This window comes from Colletotrichum jinshuiense, chromosome 6, assembly GCF_051148585.1.
Source record: "Colletotrichum jinshuiense chromosome 6, complete sequence".
Classification (NCBI taxonomy): Eukaryota; Fungi; Ascomycota; class Sordariomycetes; order Glomerellales; family Glomerellaceae; genus Colletotrichum; species Colletotrichum jinshuiense.
In genome coordinates this window covers 802062-820044 of record NC_139313.1, presented here as the reverse complement: position 1 = coordinate 820044, position 17983 = coordinate 802062, and the positions used below count along the sequence as shown (strand labels likewise).

Below are 17983 nucleotides of genomic sequence, written 5' to 3'. Positions count from 1 at the left end.
ATGTGAATCTATCCTAGTACACACCATGACTGCTCGACCCCAAGCGATGGGTTACTTACTTGACTGGTGTTCATTCTCTTTTTTTTACCTACTCCCCGCGCCCCAAGCAGATTGGAGGCGCTTCTATATTCCGGGTAGTATGGGGGATATCATGATGAAGTCTAAAGACGCCGCCGTCTGCTTCCCTGCAGACCACCAATACCGAAAAGTTCGCCGTCGTGAAAAGGGAGGTCGTGGCAAAAAACAATAAGAAACCCCGCGTATCATGCTTGTCTGTCGAGCGCGTCAAAACGCGCCTCTCGGCCCATCGCCCCAAGAAAGCTTCGGCTGCACGGGCAGCCCCGGCTCGTCCGTAACGAGCAGCATTTCATTGCCGCCGTCCGCTTCGGCATCCGCTCCCTCGTCGACAGCTTCGTCGTCCGCGTCGCCATCGTCACCGGCCACAGCGTCAGCGGCCGCGCCACCCTCGAACGCCTCCGATACGGACGAGTATTTGCGTTGCGGCCAGGGCGAGGACAGGAACTTGTCCATGGCGCCTGCCTGGCTGACCCGCGGCTGCGGGTGGGCGACGAGGTACCTCTTCGTGAGGTACCTGGGGATGTTGGCCTCTGGTTCCCATGTCGGGTTCTGGTCGGGCGGCCAGTTGCCCTTCCAGCGGACCTTGAAGAAGCGGACGCGCTTGCCGCGGACGAGACGGTCTTGGAGGCCCTCCAGGCGGAGGACCTCGTAGATGTTGTCGTCCTCGTCGTCTTCTTCTTCCTGGACACGTGGTTTGGCCATTGCGGCTATGCGGTCGCTGGTTGTCGAGGGGGCGGTCGGAGTTGGGAGGCTTTGCTGGGCCGACGGGTTTTGTTCTTTTGGTTTTGGCTTGGCCTTTGGTTTCGGTGTTGTCTTTGGTTTTTGGTTCGGGGTCGATGATGATGGCTTTTGTGTAGAATGTGCCGGCTGGGACAGGGTAAGGTGGGAGATGGGTTTCGAGGCGAGGGAAATGGTCCACGGGGTTGAGTTTTGAATTAGGGGGGTGAAGCCGGTTCGCGGCGTCGGGGGTTGTGTTGCGCCGTTCGGGGCAGGGTTGGTTGTTGGGTTGGTGGTCGGGTCGGTGGCCGGAATGGTGGCCAGCGGTACCGTGGCCGGAGATGGTGGTTTCTTAGGTTGTGGCGTTGGCGTTTGCGCCTTTGATGATGTACCTCGAGGTGTAGACGGCGGATCCCGTACTGAAAGAAGAGATCGTTTCGGCGGATTCTTGTTGGTCCGCGGAGCGGTGGGCGTGGAGGTGTAAGTGACGGAGGCTGGAGGTATAGGAGCGAAAATAGGGGTCTCGCGCATCCGCCCGGTTTGAGGGCCATGAGATGGATGTGGCAACGGCGGCAACGCTGGTGAACTGGTAGCTCCTCTCGAAGAGTCGAAGGGCGTGCTCCTGTTGCTGTCTGTCTCGATGCTTGGCATCAGCCGTAAGTGCGATGGTCTTGGCGAAGTCGTCCTCTGCTTCTTCACCGGCGGCTCCAGACCAATCGGCACACTGCTCTGTTCACTAGAGTCGTAGGGCTCCGAAGCCAACGACAACGTCTCCTCCCCGTTGAGCTGTCTGAATATCGCGTCGTCGTCATTCGCAATCTCCATCTCGGCCTCTACCTCTGTATCCAACCCCTCGAACTCCTCCAGACGGATTGATTTGGAGGGAGTGGAAAGCGACGGCCCATTCACCCTCGGCCGACCTGGTTTCCTCTGTTCCTCGCCAGGCGGCGGCGGGGTGCTGGCCTCCACCACTTTCTTTCGCTTCACCCCTCTGTTCCTGGGCCCCTTCTTTCCCATCTTCGGCTTGGGTTTCCTTGTCAGGGCGTTCCGGGGGATTATTCCCATTGCCCTAGCCTCCGCCTCCTCCACAGCGCGCACGTTTTCCTCTTCTTCCCGCCTGCGCTCTTCCTCGTCTCGCTCGGCAGCCCGCGCGGCGCACCACTCCTCGTACGCCATCGGCGAGACGTAGTCGGATATCCGCTCCGCGTCCACCTGGAGCCGCGCGGTGGGGAGGTCGGTCCACCCCACCACATACTGCAGACGTTTCTTACCGTCCAAAGATAGCGGCGGCGGGACGAAGAACTCGTCGCGGATGTAGGCCGTCGTGTCGCGGAGCGGGACGAGGGTTATGGGGCGCAAACGGGGGCCGGCGCCGGGTCTGTAGCGGCGGTAGGACGGCATGTTCTCGAAGACGACGGCGAGCTGGCGCAGCTCTTGGGGCTTGGCCTGGGGGTTCGAGGTGCTGCCGCCGCTACCGGCGGACGGCCTGCCGAACCAGATGAGGTTGGTTGGTCGCGACATGGTCTCTTGCTCCCCTCAAAGAGATGACCATGCCACGCCTGCCGCGTGGCCGGTGTGATATGGCGGAACACCCGCCTCGGCGCGGTTGCGGTCGAGGGAAGGAGGATCGTCGTCGCCGGTCGAAGAGGTTTTCGCGGTCTGGGATCGTGCCGTCGTATCGTTGTCCGTCGCGGTTCGGTGGCCCTGCGGGCAAGGGCGGCCGTTACAACGCGTCATACACGCGCCACCGCCGGCACCTACGAACGTCAGAATAAATCCTGCTGCGGGATCGGTAGTGTCCCTGCCAGCACAGTATTTCGTACCTGACTTTTCGAGGCCGTGGTCGGGGAGTAGAATGCAATTATTGTCGTGACCCTGGGGCCTTTGGAGGGGAGGAGAAAGCTACAGCCCTTACGGGTTAGTTAGCGCGTTTAATTAGCGTTTTTCTTGGTAGACGCCGCCACTATAAATTTTGCAAGGCATGCATCTTACTTTTCAGGCTAATGTGCTATAAATGCATACTGGAAGGGAGTTAAAGCCCTTTTATAACGTGATTAAAGCGTAAATTAAAAATCAATTAATTAATAGTTTATTAGTTTTAACAGCTAGTTTTATTGTAATAGTAGTATAAAACCGAGATATTTAATTTTTTATAGATTATTATTAACGTTTTAAAAAAAACTACTTTATAGCCTATTAATACAATAATTAAATTACTTTTCTTACAATTTAAAACCTAGCCTTAATGGTACTACTTTACGCTTCTCAAGTCTTCCAACCACTTTTAAAGATTAATATTTAGAAAATATCTAGATAGCTAGATCCAGGCTTCAGGCCTAGTAGTAAAGTGCGATTCTAGTCCTCTGGAATTCATGGCTTGATTTTCCAGCCTCCTGGCGCAAAACTCAGCGCAACCCTTAAGGATCATTCGATCCGGGGAAGCAGGTGCTGCATGGTGGTCCGTGCAGAAGCTGCGGCTGGGCGCCCGGTAGACGCCCACTAAGGCGTCAAAACTTTGTGGACCAAGCTTGACCTCATCGCGAGTGCACAAGCTCCATCCAGCTTCAGTCCATTTCCATCCCGTTTCTTCCCACCAGAAAAATCTCCACTCCCGCATCTCGATGCCCACGGCCTTTCACAACCACCACCACCACCACTCCGAGCTATAAGGTCACGCAGCCATGCTGACTCCCACGAGCACCTTCGCCCTCCGCGTCGCCGGCCACGGCGCCGCCCGCGCATCGATCGTCTCCTCCTTCGCTCGCACCGCCGCATGCCCGTACTCGACTGCCTCGATGAAGCAGCCCTCCGCTCGCCCAATCGGCCTCGCCCCGTCGAGCTCGATGGCTCGTACCAGCGCCGCCTTCTCAAACTCCCCGTCCTCGATCGTCGCCCGCGTTGTCCGTCAGCCCTGCTCCCAGCGCTGTAATGCCACGGCTGCGGCGGCGCAACAAAAGTCCGCAACCACCGCCGCCGCCTCCGGGGACAGGCTGGACTGGGAAACCTTCTTCCAGCTGCGCAAGTCCCGGAGAAGATGGCAGCTCGGCTTCAGCTTGATCTCCGGTCTGGGCTCCTTCGTTGGCGGGGCTGGTATTCTGGCGACTGGCATTGCGGATCCCTTGGTTACACAGGTTCCTCTGGACCCCTTCATCACGATGGGTCTGATGACGATGAGCTTCGGCGCGCTGGGATGGCTGGTCGGGCCGAGTGTTGGCTCTCTTGTCTTCTACACCCTGAACAAGAGGTGGAAGAACCAGATGACAGTGGTAAGTTGTGGTCTATTGCTCACGAGACGATAGGCAATGCTAATGAATGTGCCATTTATAGAAGGAGAAGGAGTTCTTTGCCCGCATCAAGAAGAACCGTGTCGACCCCTCCGTGTCCTCCGTTGGTAACCCGGGTAAGTTGCAATCCTCACGGTGTTGGTCAGGTCATGTACTGATCACTAGAACAGTCCCCGACTTCTACGGCGAGAAGATCTCCAGCGTCGCTGGCTACCGCCAATGGCTCAAGGACCAGCGAGCCTTCAACAAGAAGCGCGTTAGCTTCGTGTAAATCACCATCAGCACCCACCATGTCACAGCTTGGCAACGGCCGGTTTCTTTCGTAAGGTTAATCAGGTTCATGGTTTTGTGGGCGGAGGCCGCCCTCCTCTCTTTGTAGCAATAGGGGTTACCGCGTAGGAAAAGTAGGTATCATGACGACATCCCCCCCTTGTCAGAACAAATCCAACTTCATATAAATGTCTGCCATCGCTTGTGCGGGTCCCCCTCAGGTGAAGGGCAGTGTCGAGTCCACCTCGTGCTTCCAAGCCCTCATGCCTCCCTCTATGTCGCCAATGAATCTCTTCCCGCCGTTGTCCAGCGCCAAGTCCTTCAGGCGCTTTGCCGCAAGTTGGGAGTCGTTTCCGACCCTGCAAACAAGGTAGATGGGCGCATCGTCGGGGAAATCGGCCGGCAGCCATTCGGGTCTTGGTTGGGTGCCGTCGCTTGGCAGCTGAGTCTGCTTCATGAAGGTTGCAATGGGGATGCTTACTGCACTGTCTATGCTGCAGATGTCAAAGTTTTCGCGCTCTCTGACGTCCACCAGAAGGTGCTTGGCGGTGCTGTCCCTCGCAAGCCGTTCGTACTCGGTCGCTGTGATGCGTTCCTCGGGTCCAAGTATGCTAACGGGTGCGCTGACACCGCAGAATGAAATGTAATCGAGCGACCCAGACTTCAGGGTCTCTAGCGACAAAGTCGAAGCCGCAGAGCAGGCAAAGCAATCCTTTCTCCTCCCGCGCATGCGAACAGACCTAAAGGGACCCGATGGCGCTGCCCCTGAAAAGATGAGGAGAGAGGGGGCAGCTGCCTCCTTGACCTTGACTTTGTCGTCGACGGCCCCTGCAGCGACTAGCTTGATTGCCTCAAGAGCCTGGAGCACACCCATGACGCCGACAACTGGACCAAGGATGCCGCCCTCGCCGCAGCTGACGACGCTGTCGGGTGGCGGCGGCTTCGGGAACACGCATCGATAACATGGGCCGCCATCAAGACTTCCCTGCGGTGCGGCGGGAGAGTTTAGGATGATGAGCTGGCCGTCCGTCCGGAAAGCCGACGCCGAGACTAGGGGCTTCTGGAGGAGAACGCAGATGTCGGATATGAGATAGCGGGAGGTCGGGTGATCTGTACAGTCGAGAACGAGGTCGTACTGGGAGACGATTTCTTCGGCGTTCAGCGGCGTCAAATGCTCCTCGTGTGCGCGATACGTCACGGTTGAGTTAAGTCTAGGTGGCTGTCAGCTCACGGGCAAATGCAACCGCCATAGGGAGCAATATCCGTACCCCTTCAGATACGTGATTGCGCTCTTGACCTTGGACATGCCGACTCTATCAGTCGAGTGAGCCACCTGTCGGTGAAGGTTAGAGACTTCGACGACATCGCCATCGACCAGGCCGATAGTGCCAGCCCCTGCTCCGGCGATGTAAGCGGCTGCGGGGCATCCAAGGCCACCAGCGCCGATGATGAGAATCTTGGACTCCTTCAGTCTCAGCTGACCTGCGACCCGTTCAGTACAGAACTTTTAAATATCTGTCCCAGACATGAATGCTGACCTATCACTCCCACGGAAGGTATGATGAGCTGGCGTCCGTATCTCTCATACTCCTCTGGCTGCAGGGGCCATTTCCAAGGTTGAGCAGGCGCTTCTTGCGCTTCCTTCTCCGCCTTGGCAAGGTCGGCCTTCAAGGATTGCAATTCAGCCTCCGCCTCGGCGACTTTGCGCCTTAGATCCTCAACCTTGCTCATTTTTTCTCGTTGGGACGCAATGCGTTGTAAGTGAATGAGTAACGCACATGCGCGGTATTCAAGGTAGGTATTAATACAGGTCGGAGGCATCGTCACCGACCTCCGACCCCACGATTTGGAGGACCCACTTTGACTCGGACCCCACTAAGGAATTTTTGAAGCTCGGGCGGTCCCAACTCGACCGGCTCCTTCCCACTGCGACCGAAATTTGCCCTCCGACTCTCGATATCGCACAACAAAGGTCACTTCTATACCAAGAAACTCCGGCCGATCAAGACAAAATGGTAATGCGACCCGGAAATCCCGGCTTGGACGCACGATGCTGACCCTGCCCAGGCGCCCGTCGCACCGACAAAGTCGCTCTCGGCCCGCGAGAAGCGGATGGCCAGAATCCGCGGCGACATCCACCCGCTCGCGCCGCACAAGACGATCCGCCCCGACGCGCAGGTCGACGACAGCTTCCTTTCGACCAAGAAGGACAAGCGCACGATGAAGCACAGCGCCTTCGTCAGCAAGATCAGCAAGGACAACAAGAAGGCCCTCAAGCGCCGCCGCCCGAACAAGAAGCTCGTCACCACCATGGAGTCGCTCGCCGACGCGCTGCCCGACCTCGACGAGAACGCGCAGACCCTGGACCAGCTCCGCGAGGGCAAGGTCCGCCACAAGAGCTTGAAGAGCAGGCCCGGCGCGCTGAAGCGCAAGGAGAAGGTCGTCAAGGGCGAGATGCAGCGCTTCGGCGCGAGCATGGCCGCGCTGGCCTCCGTGTCGGGGGCTCCTGCGGGCGGCGCTGCGAGCGCCATGGCGGTGGAACGGACGCCAGAAGAAGACGCGCAGGCGGCGGCATCGAATGCGACGGCGAACAGGTGGGCCGCGTTGCGCAAGCACATCTCGAACACCATGGAGCAGAACCCCGCTTTCAGCAAATAAGTGATGCCGGAAGGCTTGCTGCAAGCCGGAGGTGCTGAAGCCCGGATTCTACTACTATAAATCACCAGCAAATCACGACGCGGGTATGTTTATTCGACGCAAATGGAGTCGGCTTTATGGGCGGCTCATGGTCTCTCTGGCCCAACCTCAAACACCGTTTTTGGAACCTGATAATTAGGCCTCCAATACTTGTTATTGGTGGTGGACATGAGATTATTGTGCTTGGCAGAGCCATTGTCGAAATTGCGTCATATCTGGGGAAACGGGGTCGGAGCATCCAGACATATCTCTGATGCAAGGTGGAACATTGAAAGCGCCCTTGCAACAAAACATGGTATCTTCTGAGAATTGTTGAGGTCATGGCTTGGACAATGCCTCGGCTTCTAGGAGTCCTGTCCCCATGATGGGTTCGTCTGTGGAAAAACGGGAGCATGCAGGAGTTCGACCAGCAAATTCATCAATCAAACAACATCTCTCACCTCATGGTGAGGAACTCTTAGCCTCGAAGCGACGGCAAGGCAATCAACCTATCCGACGATGGTTCTTACTAAAGCCTATTCTATTACGGCTCTTACGCCAACAAGACCAAGGGTTGCTTTCTGTCTGTGGTGAAGGGTGTTGCGCAGATCTACCGACAAACGCTGATTCGAACAAACAGCGAGGGGTTCGCTCGTGGCGGGTATGCCTGCTGGGAACTGCGACCACCAAAGAAGTGGGATAAGAAGGCCATTGACCCATAGGATCTAGTCTAATAGAAAGCCTGGTGTGTCGACCCGGGAAGCAGTACCTGCCAGGAGCCAATAGCCAACTCCGGTTCTGATACAATAAACGGGGAACAACAGACATCCTCAGTGCTGGAATTAATATCGCTACCTTCGTGAAGACTGAGCCTCTATGAATATCTCTTATTAAGATGTATAGATAACAGGACAAATGGGGTTTCTGGCCATGTGAAACTACTGATAAGGCGTCCACAACACCCCTCGTTGTGTGAGCCAGGCCGAGGATGGGCTGGCCTACGCTTCAATCGTTGCACCCCACGACCGAATCTTAGCCAGAATAACACCAAGGCAGGATTCATAGGTCACCATCCATCGCGTGGGGGTTCTCGAGAAGCCGACATGAATCGCACTGTATTGAATATACATTAAAAAGAAGAATGTCCAGATCGGCATGATTCCTTTTGTTTATATGTAACGGCACACGGCAGGTGGGTCCGGAGGGTTTGCCACGGGGGACCGGGGACGTCGCTAGCTGCAGGGTTGGGCGGCGGGGGGTTCACCTCTGCCTATGAGCTCCACTGATCGCCGCTCGATGCTGCTGGGACATCGCTCGCATTCTGGAGCATGTGAGGCTCTTTGGTAATTGATGCCTATTTGTTCACAATGAAGGCGCACTGTCTTTTCTGAAGAAGCGCAGACAGCAAGATGGGGAGAGGTGGAAGGGCGATGCTGTTCGCCCCAGTCGCTCCTGTTCAGGCGCCGCAGAGATGCATTACAAGGAGCAACTCGGTAAACGGGGATGCGAAGATCCGTTCAGCGGATGGCATCATAGGCTTGCAATCACATCCTGTCGAAGAAGGAAAAAGCAAGCGACGAAAAATGGTGATAAAAATAAAGGAGAAAAAGCAAGCAAGGCTGCTGCAGCATCCAAGGCTGGCCTGGTGCCGGTGTTGCGTTGTTTCGAGGGCAAGAGGAGGTGAGCCTTGGAGGCTTGGAATCGTCGATGATTATGTGGGCGACTTGGCGGCTTTGACGATTCAGTGATGTCAATTGAGGCGATTTGGGGACCGCGGGTTCCGTCATGGGTGTCGTCCCGGTACTATGGGGCTTCCTACTCTCCTGCACGGTATCCTGTGTGCTCTTGGTATGGAATTGTGAAGCCGCTGTTATTATGTGTTGGAGTATATGCTCCAATCGTCATTGTCCGGTCAGCAAACAGCGATCGTCAGGAGAGGAGCTCGTTTGCGCCCGAAAACAACGTCACTCTGCCTTTGGGAGCGGTGCAGTGCAAGGAAGGTAGGCAGCAATTGTCCCTTCCTTCTTTTGCGAGATACCAGGCACGGATGGGCCTGGTTTGGAATGATATAAACCCCCCAATGGCCCGCCAGACTCAGACTACTTTTCACCATTCTCGCTCTCATCAACATCCATCACCTTACAAGCTCATCTTCACCAAACAAGCACACTCCATCTCCACCACTTACAATAAACCCATCCAAATAAATAATCACCATGAGCGGCAACACCAACCCCGGCAACTTTGCCAACCGGTACGGATTCCCCCCCCCCCCCCCCCCCCCCCTTCTCTGTAACCGCTGGACATTGGCGCTGACACCACGCAGCCCCACTGAGGAGGTTCGTGAAATCGCGGCCAAGGGCGGCCACGCCAGCACCGGCACCGACCCCAGCTCCGCCCCGTCGTCGGGCACCCGGTCTTCAGACACCGGTAACACCAACCCCGGCAACTTTGCTAACCGGTAAGTTCGACATGCAATGAGCCCGCGTTCGGGCTGCCAGCTACCGCGGATGGCTGACACTATGCTTCAGGCCTAAGGAGGAGGTGCAGGAGATCGCAGCCAAGGGCGGCCACGCCAGCCACTCGGGCGGTTTCGCCAGCATGGACCCCGACAAGCAGCGCCAGATCGCGTCCGAGGGCGGCAAGGCGTCGTCTGGATCGTTCGAGCCCGGTTCCGAGAGGGCGCGCGAGGCGGGACGCAAGGGTGGTTTGGCTTGATTCCTTCGGCTTAAAACCTACTGGGCCTCGACGGATCGGGGCCCGATAATGGGAGGGAGTGTACGATATGCACCAAGGACATGAGCTACGAATTGACGGGCGAGAGAGACACCTCGTTGACAGGGTTTGCCTAACGAGTACTACAATACGAATATTTCCAAACAATGATGGTGCACTATGTCTTCATGGCGGTTAATGGACATGTACGTCTAACCGGTAGTACCAGCACGTGGATGTTTTCCCCGGAATGTGTAGATGGCGAGTCATGCGCTTGGATCGATCTCACAGGCCCCCATTTCCACAGACCGCTGCGATCGGAATGAGCCCGGGGCAGCTCCCCCAGATTCACTTCTGGACCCTGGAAATTCTTCGGCAATTGGTTTGTTGACTCGCATTAGGCTTTTCCCTGCACCCTCCTCCATACCCCAGAAATCCGGCAATACGAGGAATTCCGAACAAGTACCTTATTCACAGCTTGAAGCAAACCGAGTCGAGTCAGCCACCGGCTGTCTGCCGGCAGTTGGCAGCAGTGCGATCTCAATACACTCCCGTCGCTGCGGATGGTGGGAAAGAAGGGGAGGAGGGAAAGCAACGGCCTGGCGGTCTGGATCGGGCAGGCGTTCTCGGCAGATACCGATTGGGGAAGGGGAGTACTCCGTTCGTTCGCCGTTCTCGATTCGACTCTGAAGCCTTTTGGGGGGAGCTTCCCGCGGGCAAGGGTCCGGCGGACCGTGGCGGTGGGCACATGGTTTCCGTCAGTGGCCCCTTTGGGGCGCGACGAGTGGTGCGAATGCGTATGCGTGTGCACCGCCGGCCAGGGTGCTCTGGCTCACTCTTCAGCCCAGCCTGGCTCAGCCCAGTCTCAGTGCGGCCTGGCGCGAGTCTGGCGGGTTGCCCCCAACCAGACGAGTGAGGGGGATGGGATGTTGGCCCAAGTTGGGTGACATCGCACGTTACGTACATTTATTCTGTATGGGCGATGCTGGGTTTGCGGGTGCCGCAGCATAGTGACGTAGACGAGAGGTGAAACCTTGGCCCTCTTTCCTTTCTTATCCCACCTCATGTCAGGTACTACCGGTACGCCGTGCCTCTATCCCCAACAGTGAGTCCCTCTCCCCTCGTCCATGGCATGGCCATGCCTGCTCGGCGGCAGAGCGAGCATCTTTCTTCATAGCAGTTAGTGTATGCAGTGTAAGCGAGGGGACAAGGTTTTTTCTTAGTCCCCGTCATTCTTCACCGTCGCAGCCATAGTCACAAGCTTCCATGCGGACGGCGTGTTGTCTCCCAGGTCCTGGCCCGGTTCTTTATTCCGTGATGTCCCAGATTTGGTCAGGCATTGCTGGTGATCGGCCGCCTTGCTGCTCGTCCCGTCGTTCGTCGTCGTCGTTGACCACTTGTATGTAAACTCGCGTGCTCCCGCCGGTAGTCTGTTTCCCCCCCCTCCTCGTCCCCCAGATCCCGCACCTTTTTTGCACCAGTTTTCGTACGGCATCCCATTCCCGCTGCCAGCTTTACTTTACTTTACGAGGAATTGCCTTTTTCCCCTGAGCTGGCATCTTCTTGGAACCTTACCCGAACCCGCGTACACAGGCCACCCCCCAAACATCGTCGGCACCAGGATACGGACACAATAAATAGCATCGGAAGACGACTCCCTTCCACGGTTCCTCCCTCGTACGATGGCCGCGGCAGTCGACACCCAAACAGTAGCAAGTCTCCCTCACTCGGCTGCAGACCGGCTGAGCACTTCCAGGTAAGTTTCCTCGTTCCGGCGTCTGGTCTGCCCGTCTTCTTGGCCGTTTGCTCTGTCCCACCCACCACCATCACCACCACCAATACTTCCCATGCCTCTCCTTCGCCCGCGGCTCTTGGCTGGGCTCTCTCGTGCCGCCTGCCGCCGCCCGACCCCTCCCCTCCCCTCCCCCGCCAGTCAGCGCACCCTGGTGGGTAGCCGGAGACACCGTGGGTGAGGCAAGAGTCAAGAGGTGGCTCCAGCTTCTCCCACCCCACACAAGTGTGGCTGTCCTGCTGTCTTCCTCGTCACCCGGCGCCTTTCGTCCCATCGTCTCCCCTCTGTCTATCCGCTGCGCTGCGAGCTCTTCCCGGCTCAGCCACCCCTGGGCCACGTCTCCCCCCCTCGTCACTCGCCGAGTCAAGCCTCACTCACTGCCGCTGCCACTGTCACTCCTACACTACTACGTACTCTCTTACTCACTCCCAACCCACGCTGCAAGTGCGCGCCGCCGGGGCCCAATTCCAGCCCAGTCCGTTCCCAGTTTTCCCTCTGCCGGGCGGCGGGACCGGGTGCTCCATCGCTGCACTTGTATCCGTAAGCTCCAGTTATTTCCCTTGCATTTCCCCCCCTTGCTTTGGGCCTGCAAGTGCTGCTACTGCTGCTACATCAAGTAATATCACTGCACCTCGGATGCCTTTTGGGCTGTCTAGTGCAGACAGACAGTTCATCGTCGGTCCCCACCCGTCATCGCTCCGCTTGTGACCTGTGACCGGGAAGATCCTGAAGCTGCACCGCAAAAAAAAGAAGGGAAAAAAAAAGAGGGAAGGGGACCCTCCTCCCCGCCCCAAAAAAAACCCCATCTTAAAGAAAGGGAAAGAGAAAAAAGGGAAAAAATAAGAAAAAAAAGAGCCGACTCGCGAGGCTTTGGGCTCGCTTTTTTTGCTTTGACTTTTTTCTCCCCCGGCCATCCCTCCCGTCCCCCCCAATTGTTTACATTCCCGACTTCTTACTTTCCCCCCTCGTCATCTCCCTCCCCCCTTCTCTTTCCCCTTCTCCTCACCTCTCCGCGTTTTGTCCACGCTCCGAGGAGATCAACGTCCCTCTTCGAACCCAAACCGTCTCCCTTCTGACGCAACCTCGCGCCAAACAGCCGCTTCCTCGCCTTCCGCTCCTCGCGACATCATCGCCAGCAACCTTCCCGCGACGCCAGCCCGCCCAGCGCCGGCTCCAGCTCCAACTCCAACTCCAACTCCAGCCCCACGAGCTGCTCGACTCCCGACGCCGCATCAGCAGCAGCAACCCAGCTATCCCCCTCGACCTCCCCTACGAGCAGCACCAAATCCGGCCACAGGTCGGAGTCGCGGTTGAGCATGCCTTTTAGGAAGATGGCGCGCCACTTTGGCGACACTGTAAGACCTTGCTCCGAGCTTCTCCCTCGTTCGCACCCCGTCGCGCTGAGGGCCACTGGACGGCGTCGTTCGCTCCCTCATCCCTCGATCCAGACGGCGGCGAGCCGGACAGACACATGCCTCTCGTCTCGTCCTCTTCTTGACTCCCGGGGCGTGGCAGCCGGCGGGGTACCGTTTTGAGGGTAGCCATGTTTCAGCGCATTACGTGTGGACTGACCCGGATTGCGTCCTAGCTCTCCCCGCAGCAGCCTTACCTGTCGTGTAAGTCGCACCCCCCCCATCCCCATCCCCGTCCGCGACCGCCCGCGCGGTATGACGCTCAACGTGTAGCGATCACGGTCCGACTAACTGGCTCATGCCGCAGATCACGATATTCTCCGTACGTACCCTGCCGATGATAACGCACCGAGCCGCCTCTTCCGGCCTCTGGTCTCTTGGGTAGCTTCCGGCGTCGCACATGGCTTACTCATGCTACCACAGTCACCTACGAAGATATCAAGTCGCTCAAGAACGACTGGCTAACAGACAACGTACGGCCTCGACCCCTCCAAACCCTTCGTCCCTCCGTGCACTAGCTAACTCATCTCTAGAACATTGCGTTTTGGGAAGAGTCAGTCCCGCTAACCTCCTCCCATCCCCCTCCCTTCGATTTCCTAACAAGACCAACCGCAGATGGCTCGAGCGCGAAATCCTGCCCAAGTACCCGCAAGCCCGCATCATCCTTCTGCGGCCGTCGATGACCTTCCTCCTCATGAAAGAGCCCGACATGCGCCAGATCCGCTCCGCCCTTCCCGACTTCTCTAAAGTAACACACATCTTCCTCCCTATCAACGACGCCCGCAACGTCGCCCAGGCCGAAGGCGGCTCCCACTGGTCCCTCCTCCTCGTCAGCGCAATCGACGGCGTCGCCTTCCACTACGATTCCCTCGGAGGCGCAAACTACGCCGAGGGCCGCCTGGCCACGCACAAAATGTCCGAGATCCTCGGCCGGCCGCTCCGCTTCCTGAACCTGGAGGACGCCCCGCAGCAGGAGAACGGCAGCGACTGCGGCGTCTTCGTCTGCATCCTCATGCGCCACCTCCTCGTCAAGCGCCTGCTCAGCGCCAACGCCCGCGAAAAGGTCAGCATGAGCATGGCCAACAAGCTGATCGACAGCCACGGCGGACGGAAGGAGATGCTCAAGATCATTGAGAGCTTGCGCAAGGAGGGCGAGCGGAGGAGATCGTAAGCGCTTCCTTGATCCTTCCCTACTCACCCACCCCGGCTGTAGACGACTGCCCCGTCGTTCTTTGTTACTGTACACCTCGTTTGCATTGGTGCTTTATTGTCCCTTCTTTGCCTCGAAAGGGTTCCCTGACACCCCTTCTTTTTAAAAAGGAGAAGCGCATCGCCGTACTCGTCAAAAACGCCACCGCGCATCGAGTAGTAGTCGACAATAGGTTTACCCCGGGCGTCCTCGAACGAACGAACGAACGAAACACGCGTCGGTCAATACTTTTCGATGACTTCACGCGATCGTCGGCACTGCCGACGGCTTGTTATAAATGTTTTCGATATACGATATCCACGAAGGCACGCAGTTGTATTTTATTCAATGACACACAGTGGGGACGGTGGGATACTCGGGGAGCAACCGTATCGAGAAGGGAGGAAATGAGGGGGGGAGGAGGCGGCCGGAAGGTTCCAAGTCACTACCGCACGAAACCATCCCGGTTCTACCGCGCGTTCTACGCATCCCTCGATCTTTTCCAAACACCCGAATCGAGCCACCGCAGGCAACCGAAAGTTCCAAAATGACTTGGGTCGAACCAGGATTGCGACGGATGAATTCTGCAAAAGAGACCAACGCATGACGTGTAACGAGCCGGAGCGAGATCCATGACCGAGTGAATTCTTTTTTTTTGTTATTCTTTTTATTTTTCCATTCTTGATTTCCACGCAAAAGACGTCACAGCCGTTTTACCGGCTGAAAGAGGAGACACTCTCAAGGGAGGAGGGTGGCCAATGTTCTGTAAAGAGACGAGGCAAAGGCGAGGCGTTTGGCGTGCCCGGGGGAAACGTGGGTTGGGGAATGAGCGGGTGTATTCCCGGTTTCTGGAGCGAAACAGGAGAGACAGACAGAGACAGACAGAGAGAGAGACGTGGCGGCGTTTGGGCTTCATGCATCACTCATGTTGATTTCCCCCCCTTCCCTACCTACGTTTTGAGTTGTTTCTGGTTTTGTATATAAAAAATCAAGACTACTCGAGCATCCCTTTTTCATCGTATTTTATACCTCTCGCTCGAATTCTTCCTGAGAACCAAACACTATTGTGCTCGCTGGGGGGCGGGTTGCCGAATTCGATGCGGGCAGTTGAGACAGGTGGGTTAGCTTCAGAGTCGTGTTGGATCCGAATGACATCACCGCTGTCTGACCGAGCGGCTTGTGGCAATCTCGTCCGCAGTTTCGGTGCTCCGAGCACCCCAGCCGATGAATGCAGTTACTTCACATACTTAAACAGCAATGGCCGGCATGGTGCCCGTTCAGCATTCGTCGTCAAACGAGGAAAGCAGGCGAAACCACGTCAACACCTCCCAAGCAGCAGCATCCATGTGCCATGCTACCGCCTCTGCCATCGGGTTGTGTCATGTCCATTCCTCGCATCACTCAAAACGCACCGAGATTCTCTTCGTTGAGCTGTGCATGCATGCAGACAGGGTCTGTAGAACGGTCGTGTCTTTCATTCCAGGGCCCTCAGATGCGCGCCCGGCAAGACCCCGGCATCTTGCGCAATGCTAGAGAGTTAGGGTTTTTCAATCTTATGAAAGAATGCGACAGTTTTTCTGCCCAGCTTCTCCGTAGTTGGCTTAATGAGATGGAAATCAACTAGTAGTGTCTGCTGTGACGGCTCGAACGCTGCCCTGGCCTCTTGGCTTTGGGTCTCTCTTCCACTGCAACGTGTGCCGGGATGCATGACTTCCCTTCTGTCCCTGTGTGTTAATGCTGTACGTCTCGAGAGGCGCGACCCATGTCTTGCAGTCTAATGCCCGGCGACAATGCAGACGAGCTATCATAGGTTGGACACTGTCCTACAGCTGGTGACGAATCGTATGACAATCTCAAGTTTTACGGAAAGGTAGCTGCCAAGATAATTCTAGGATCGGACCAGGAGCGTCTCATTTACGGATAAGTACTTATGATTCAAACAGCAAGCGAATGGAAAACTGAGTTGTGGGAAAGACGCCAGCAACCGTGGAGCGCAAGCAATGCCATCTGGTACGGCAGCCAGCCGAGACGTATAAATGAAATGGCATGATAATCAAATACGAGACCCATTCAAGACGGAAAACACCGCCTGTTCGATGAGTTACTTGGTCTGTTATGCGTAAAACGAACTTCCTGTTCACCACGCCCCAAAGAAAACAAATCCGTCTGATCACTCGAGGTCGAGAGGCCCACCAAATAAGCTGTCGAGGTGCCAAACTCGCGATGGGGACAGCCGCCCCCCACCATCCCGCATCATACCCTCGTTATGTAAGCCACCATCGTCCGGTGTCCGTGTGGCCGGCGCCCGCAGCGATCATTCAGGACGTCCCCGAGCGTCGTCAGCCAGCCAAAGGACAAAGCCCCCCCATCAAACCTACCCAACCTTTCACCAGTTTCGCATTTTCCTCAACCATCTGAATCCCACATCGACACAAACCTAGCATCATCCCAGCTTTTCATTGACAGACGGCCCGTCGCACGCCGCCCACATCAGCTCAACTCGGAGTCCCGTCGCCACCGGCCTTCCCGCGCGGCACGACCGGCCATTGCGTTCGCAGGCCGCCGTCCCGATAACGAGATCATGGCGACCGCGATCCCCCAAAAAGTGTTATCGACTTTCCGGTGCACCGAGGAAGTCGCCTCCACGACCTCCCGGCCTTCGAAAAATTCGTATCCTCCCGTCTCCAGTATCCCGCGAACATCTCCTTCCCGCCTTGCAGCAGCAGCAGAATCCACGGACTCCAACCCGGATGCGCCCGCCACCGCCCCGACGACGGTGCTCTACCTGGCCTACGGCTCGAACCTCAGCGCCGAAACCTTCCTCGGCGCCCGCGGCATCCGTCCCGTCTCGCAAGTCAACGTCTCCGCCCCGTCCCTGACCCTCGTCTTCGACCTGCCCGGCCTGCCCTACCGCGAGCCCTGCTTCGCCAACACGGCGCCCCGGAAGATACCCAAGCTCCCGGACCCGACCGACCCCCCAAAGTTCCCCCCGGTGCCCCCGGTCCTCCCGCCCCCTCGGCCCCTCGCCGCGGAGGATGAGCTGCCTACGACCCCCGACCTGGGCTGGGACAAGGGCCTCTTCGGCGTCGTCTACGAGGTGACCCCCGAGGACTACGCCACCATCATGGCGACCGAGGGCGGCGGCTCCTCCTACAAGGACATCTTGGTGCCCTGCATCCCGCTGCCGCCCCGCGTATCCGTCCCCGAGAAGCCGCCCATCGACATCCCGCGCCCGTTCCTCGCGCACACGCTCTACTCCCCGGCCATCCCGGACGCCGAGCCCGAGGAGCCCGGCCGCGGCCGCGGCGACGGCGGCGACGGCGACACGCCCTCGGACCCCCGCAAGAAGTGGTACTGGCGCTTCCTCCGGCCCACGCGCCGCCCGGACCCGGCCTACGCGCAGCCCTCGGCGCGCTACCTCAAGCTCATCACCGACGGCGCCGCCGAGCACGAGCTGCCCGACGACTACCAGCGCTGGCTCAACGGCCTGCAGCCCTACACCGTCACGACCCGCCGGCAGCGCGTGGCCCAGTGGCTCCTGACGGTGTTCTTCATGCCCGCCATGCTGCTCTACTTTGTGCTGAACAAGCTCGTCGCGAACAAGGACGGCAAGGTGCCGCTGTGGCTCGGCCTCGGGATAGGCATACTCTTCAACGTGCTCTGGATAGTCTACGACGGCGTGCTGAAGCCCGTGTTTGGGGACGGGGAGCGGACGCAGGAGGACGACGAGGGCGGAGAGGGGAGGAGGGCGCGGAGGGGGTTGTTGAGGCGCCGGCCGGCGTACGTTGACGAGGAAAAGGTGGGTTTGTTGGGGGATTCGGAGTATTAAGTAATCAGGGGGGACAAAGAT

At 57.7% G+C, this 17983-nt stretch overlaps 7 protein-coding genes across 7 annotated transcripts; 5 read left to right on the top strand and 2 right to left on the bottom strand.

The window, feature by feature from the left end:
• Positions 1 to 285: 285 nt before the first annotated feature.
• Positions 286 to 2316, bottom strand: EsH8_VI_000195 (chromo domain-containing protein; the record flags this gene model as incomplete). Its single annotated transcript, XM_083271448.1, has 1 exon — positions 286 to 2316. The coding sequence occupies one exon, from the start codon at positions 2314 to 2316 to the stop codon at positions 286 to 288; it is 2031 nt and encodes a 676-aa protein (XP_083126622.1).
• A 1160-nt stretch (positions 2317 to 3476) lies between these two features.
• On the top strand, positions 3477 to 4350 carry EsH8_VI_000194 (presequence translocated-associated motor subunit PAM17; the record flags this gene model as incomplete). Its single annotated transcript, XM_083271447.1, has 3 exons — positions 3477 to 4061; positions 4123 to 4195; positions 4250 to 4350. 3 exons carry the CDS (start codon positions 3477 to 3479, stop codon positions 4348 to 4350), a joined length of 759 nt encoding a protein of 252 aa, XP_083126621.1.
• A 216-nt stretch (positions 4351 to 4566) lies between these two features.
• On the bottom strand, positions 4567 to 6080 carry EsH8_VI_000193 (uncharacterized protein; the record flags this gene model as incomplete). The annotated part of the gene is made up of 3 exons (XM_083271446.1): positions 4567 to 5560; positions 5618 to 5831; positions 5888 to 6080. 3 exons carry the CDS (start codon positions 6078 to 6080, stop codon positions 4567 to 4569), a joined length of 1401 nt encoding a protein of 466 aa, XP_083126620.1.
• A 281-nt stretch (positions 6081 to 6361) lies between these two features.
• On the top strand, positions 6362 to 7007 carry EsH8_VI_000192 (ribosome biogenesis protein SLX9-domain-containing protein; the record flags this gene model as incomplete). Its single annotated transcript, XM_083271445.1, has 2 exons — positions 6362 to 6364; positions 6417 to 7007. 2 exons carry the CDS (start codon positions 6362 to 6364, stop codon positions 7005 to 7007), a joined length of 594 nt encoding a protein of 197 aa, XP_083126619.1.
• Positions 7008 to 9241: 2234 nt separating this feature from the next.
• On the top strand, positions 9242 to 9743 carry EsH8_VI_000191 (con-10 family general stress protein; the record flags this gene model as incomplete). The annotated part of the gene is made up of 3 exons (XM_083271444.1): positions 9242 to 9279; positions 9352 to 9486; positions 9557 to 9743. The coding sequence occupies 3 exons, from the start codon at positions 9242 to 9244 to the stop codon at positions 9741 to 9743; spliced, it is 360 nt and encodes a 119-aa protein (XP_083126618.1).
• A 1679-nt stretch (positions 9744 to 11422) lies between these two features.
• Positions 11423 to 14313, top strand: EsH8_VI_000190 (uncharacterized protein; the record flags this gene model as incomplete). The annotated part of the gene is made up of 8 exons (XM_083271443.1): positions 11423 to 11496; positions 12629 to 12887; positions 13121 to 13148; positions 13252 to 13266; positions 13368 to 13417; positions 13478 to 13497; positions 13560 to 14111; positions 14265 to 14313. 8 exons carry the CDS (start codon positions 11423 to 11425, stop codon positions 14311 to 14313), a joined length of 1047 nt encoding a protein of 348 aa, XP_083126617.1.
• A 2401-nt stretch (positions 14314 to 16714) lies between these two features.
• Positions 16715 to 17962, top strand: EsH8_VI_000189 (uncharacterized protein; the record flags this gene model as incomplete). The annotated part of the gene is made up of 1 exon (XM_083271442.1): positions 16715 to 17962. The coding sequence occupies one exon, from the start codon at positions 16715 to 16717 to the stop codon at positions 17960 to 17962; it is 1248 nt and encodes a 415-aa protein (XP_083126616.1).
• Positions 17963 to 17983: the final 21 nt, after the last annotated feature.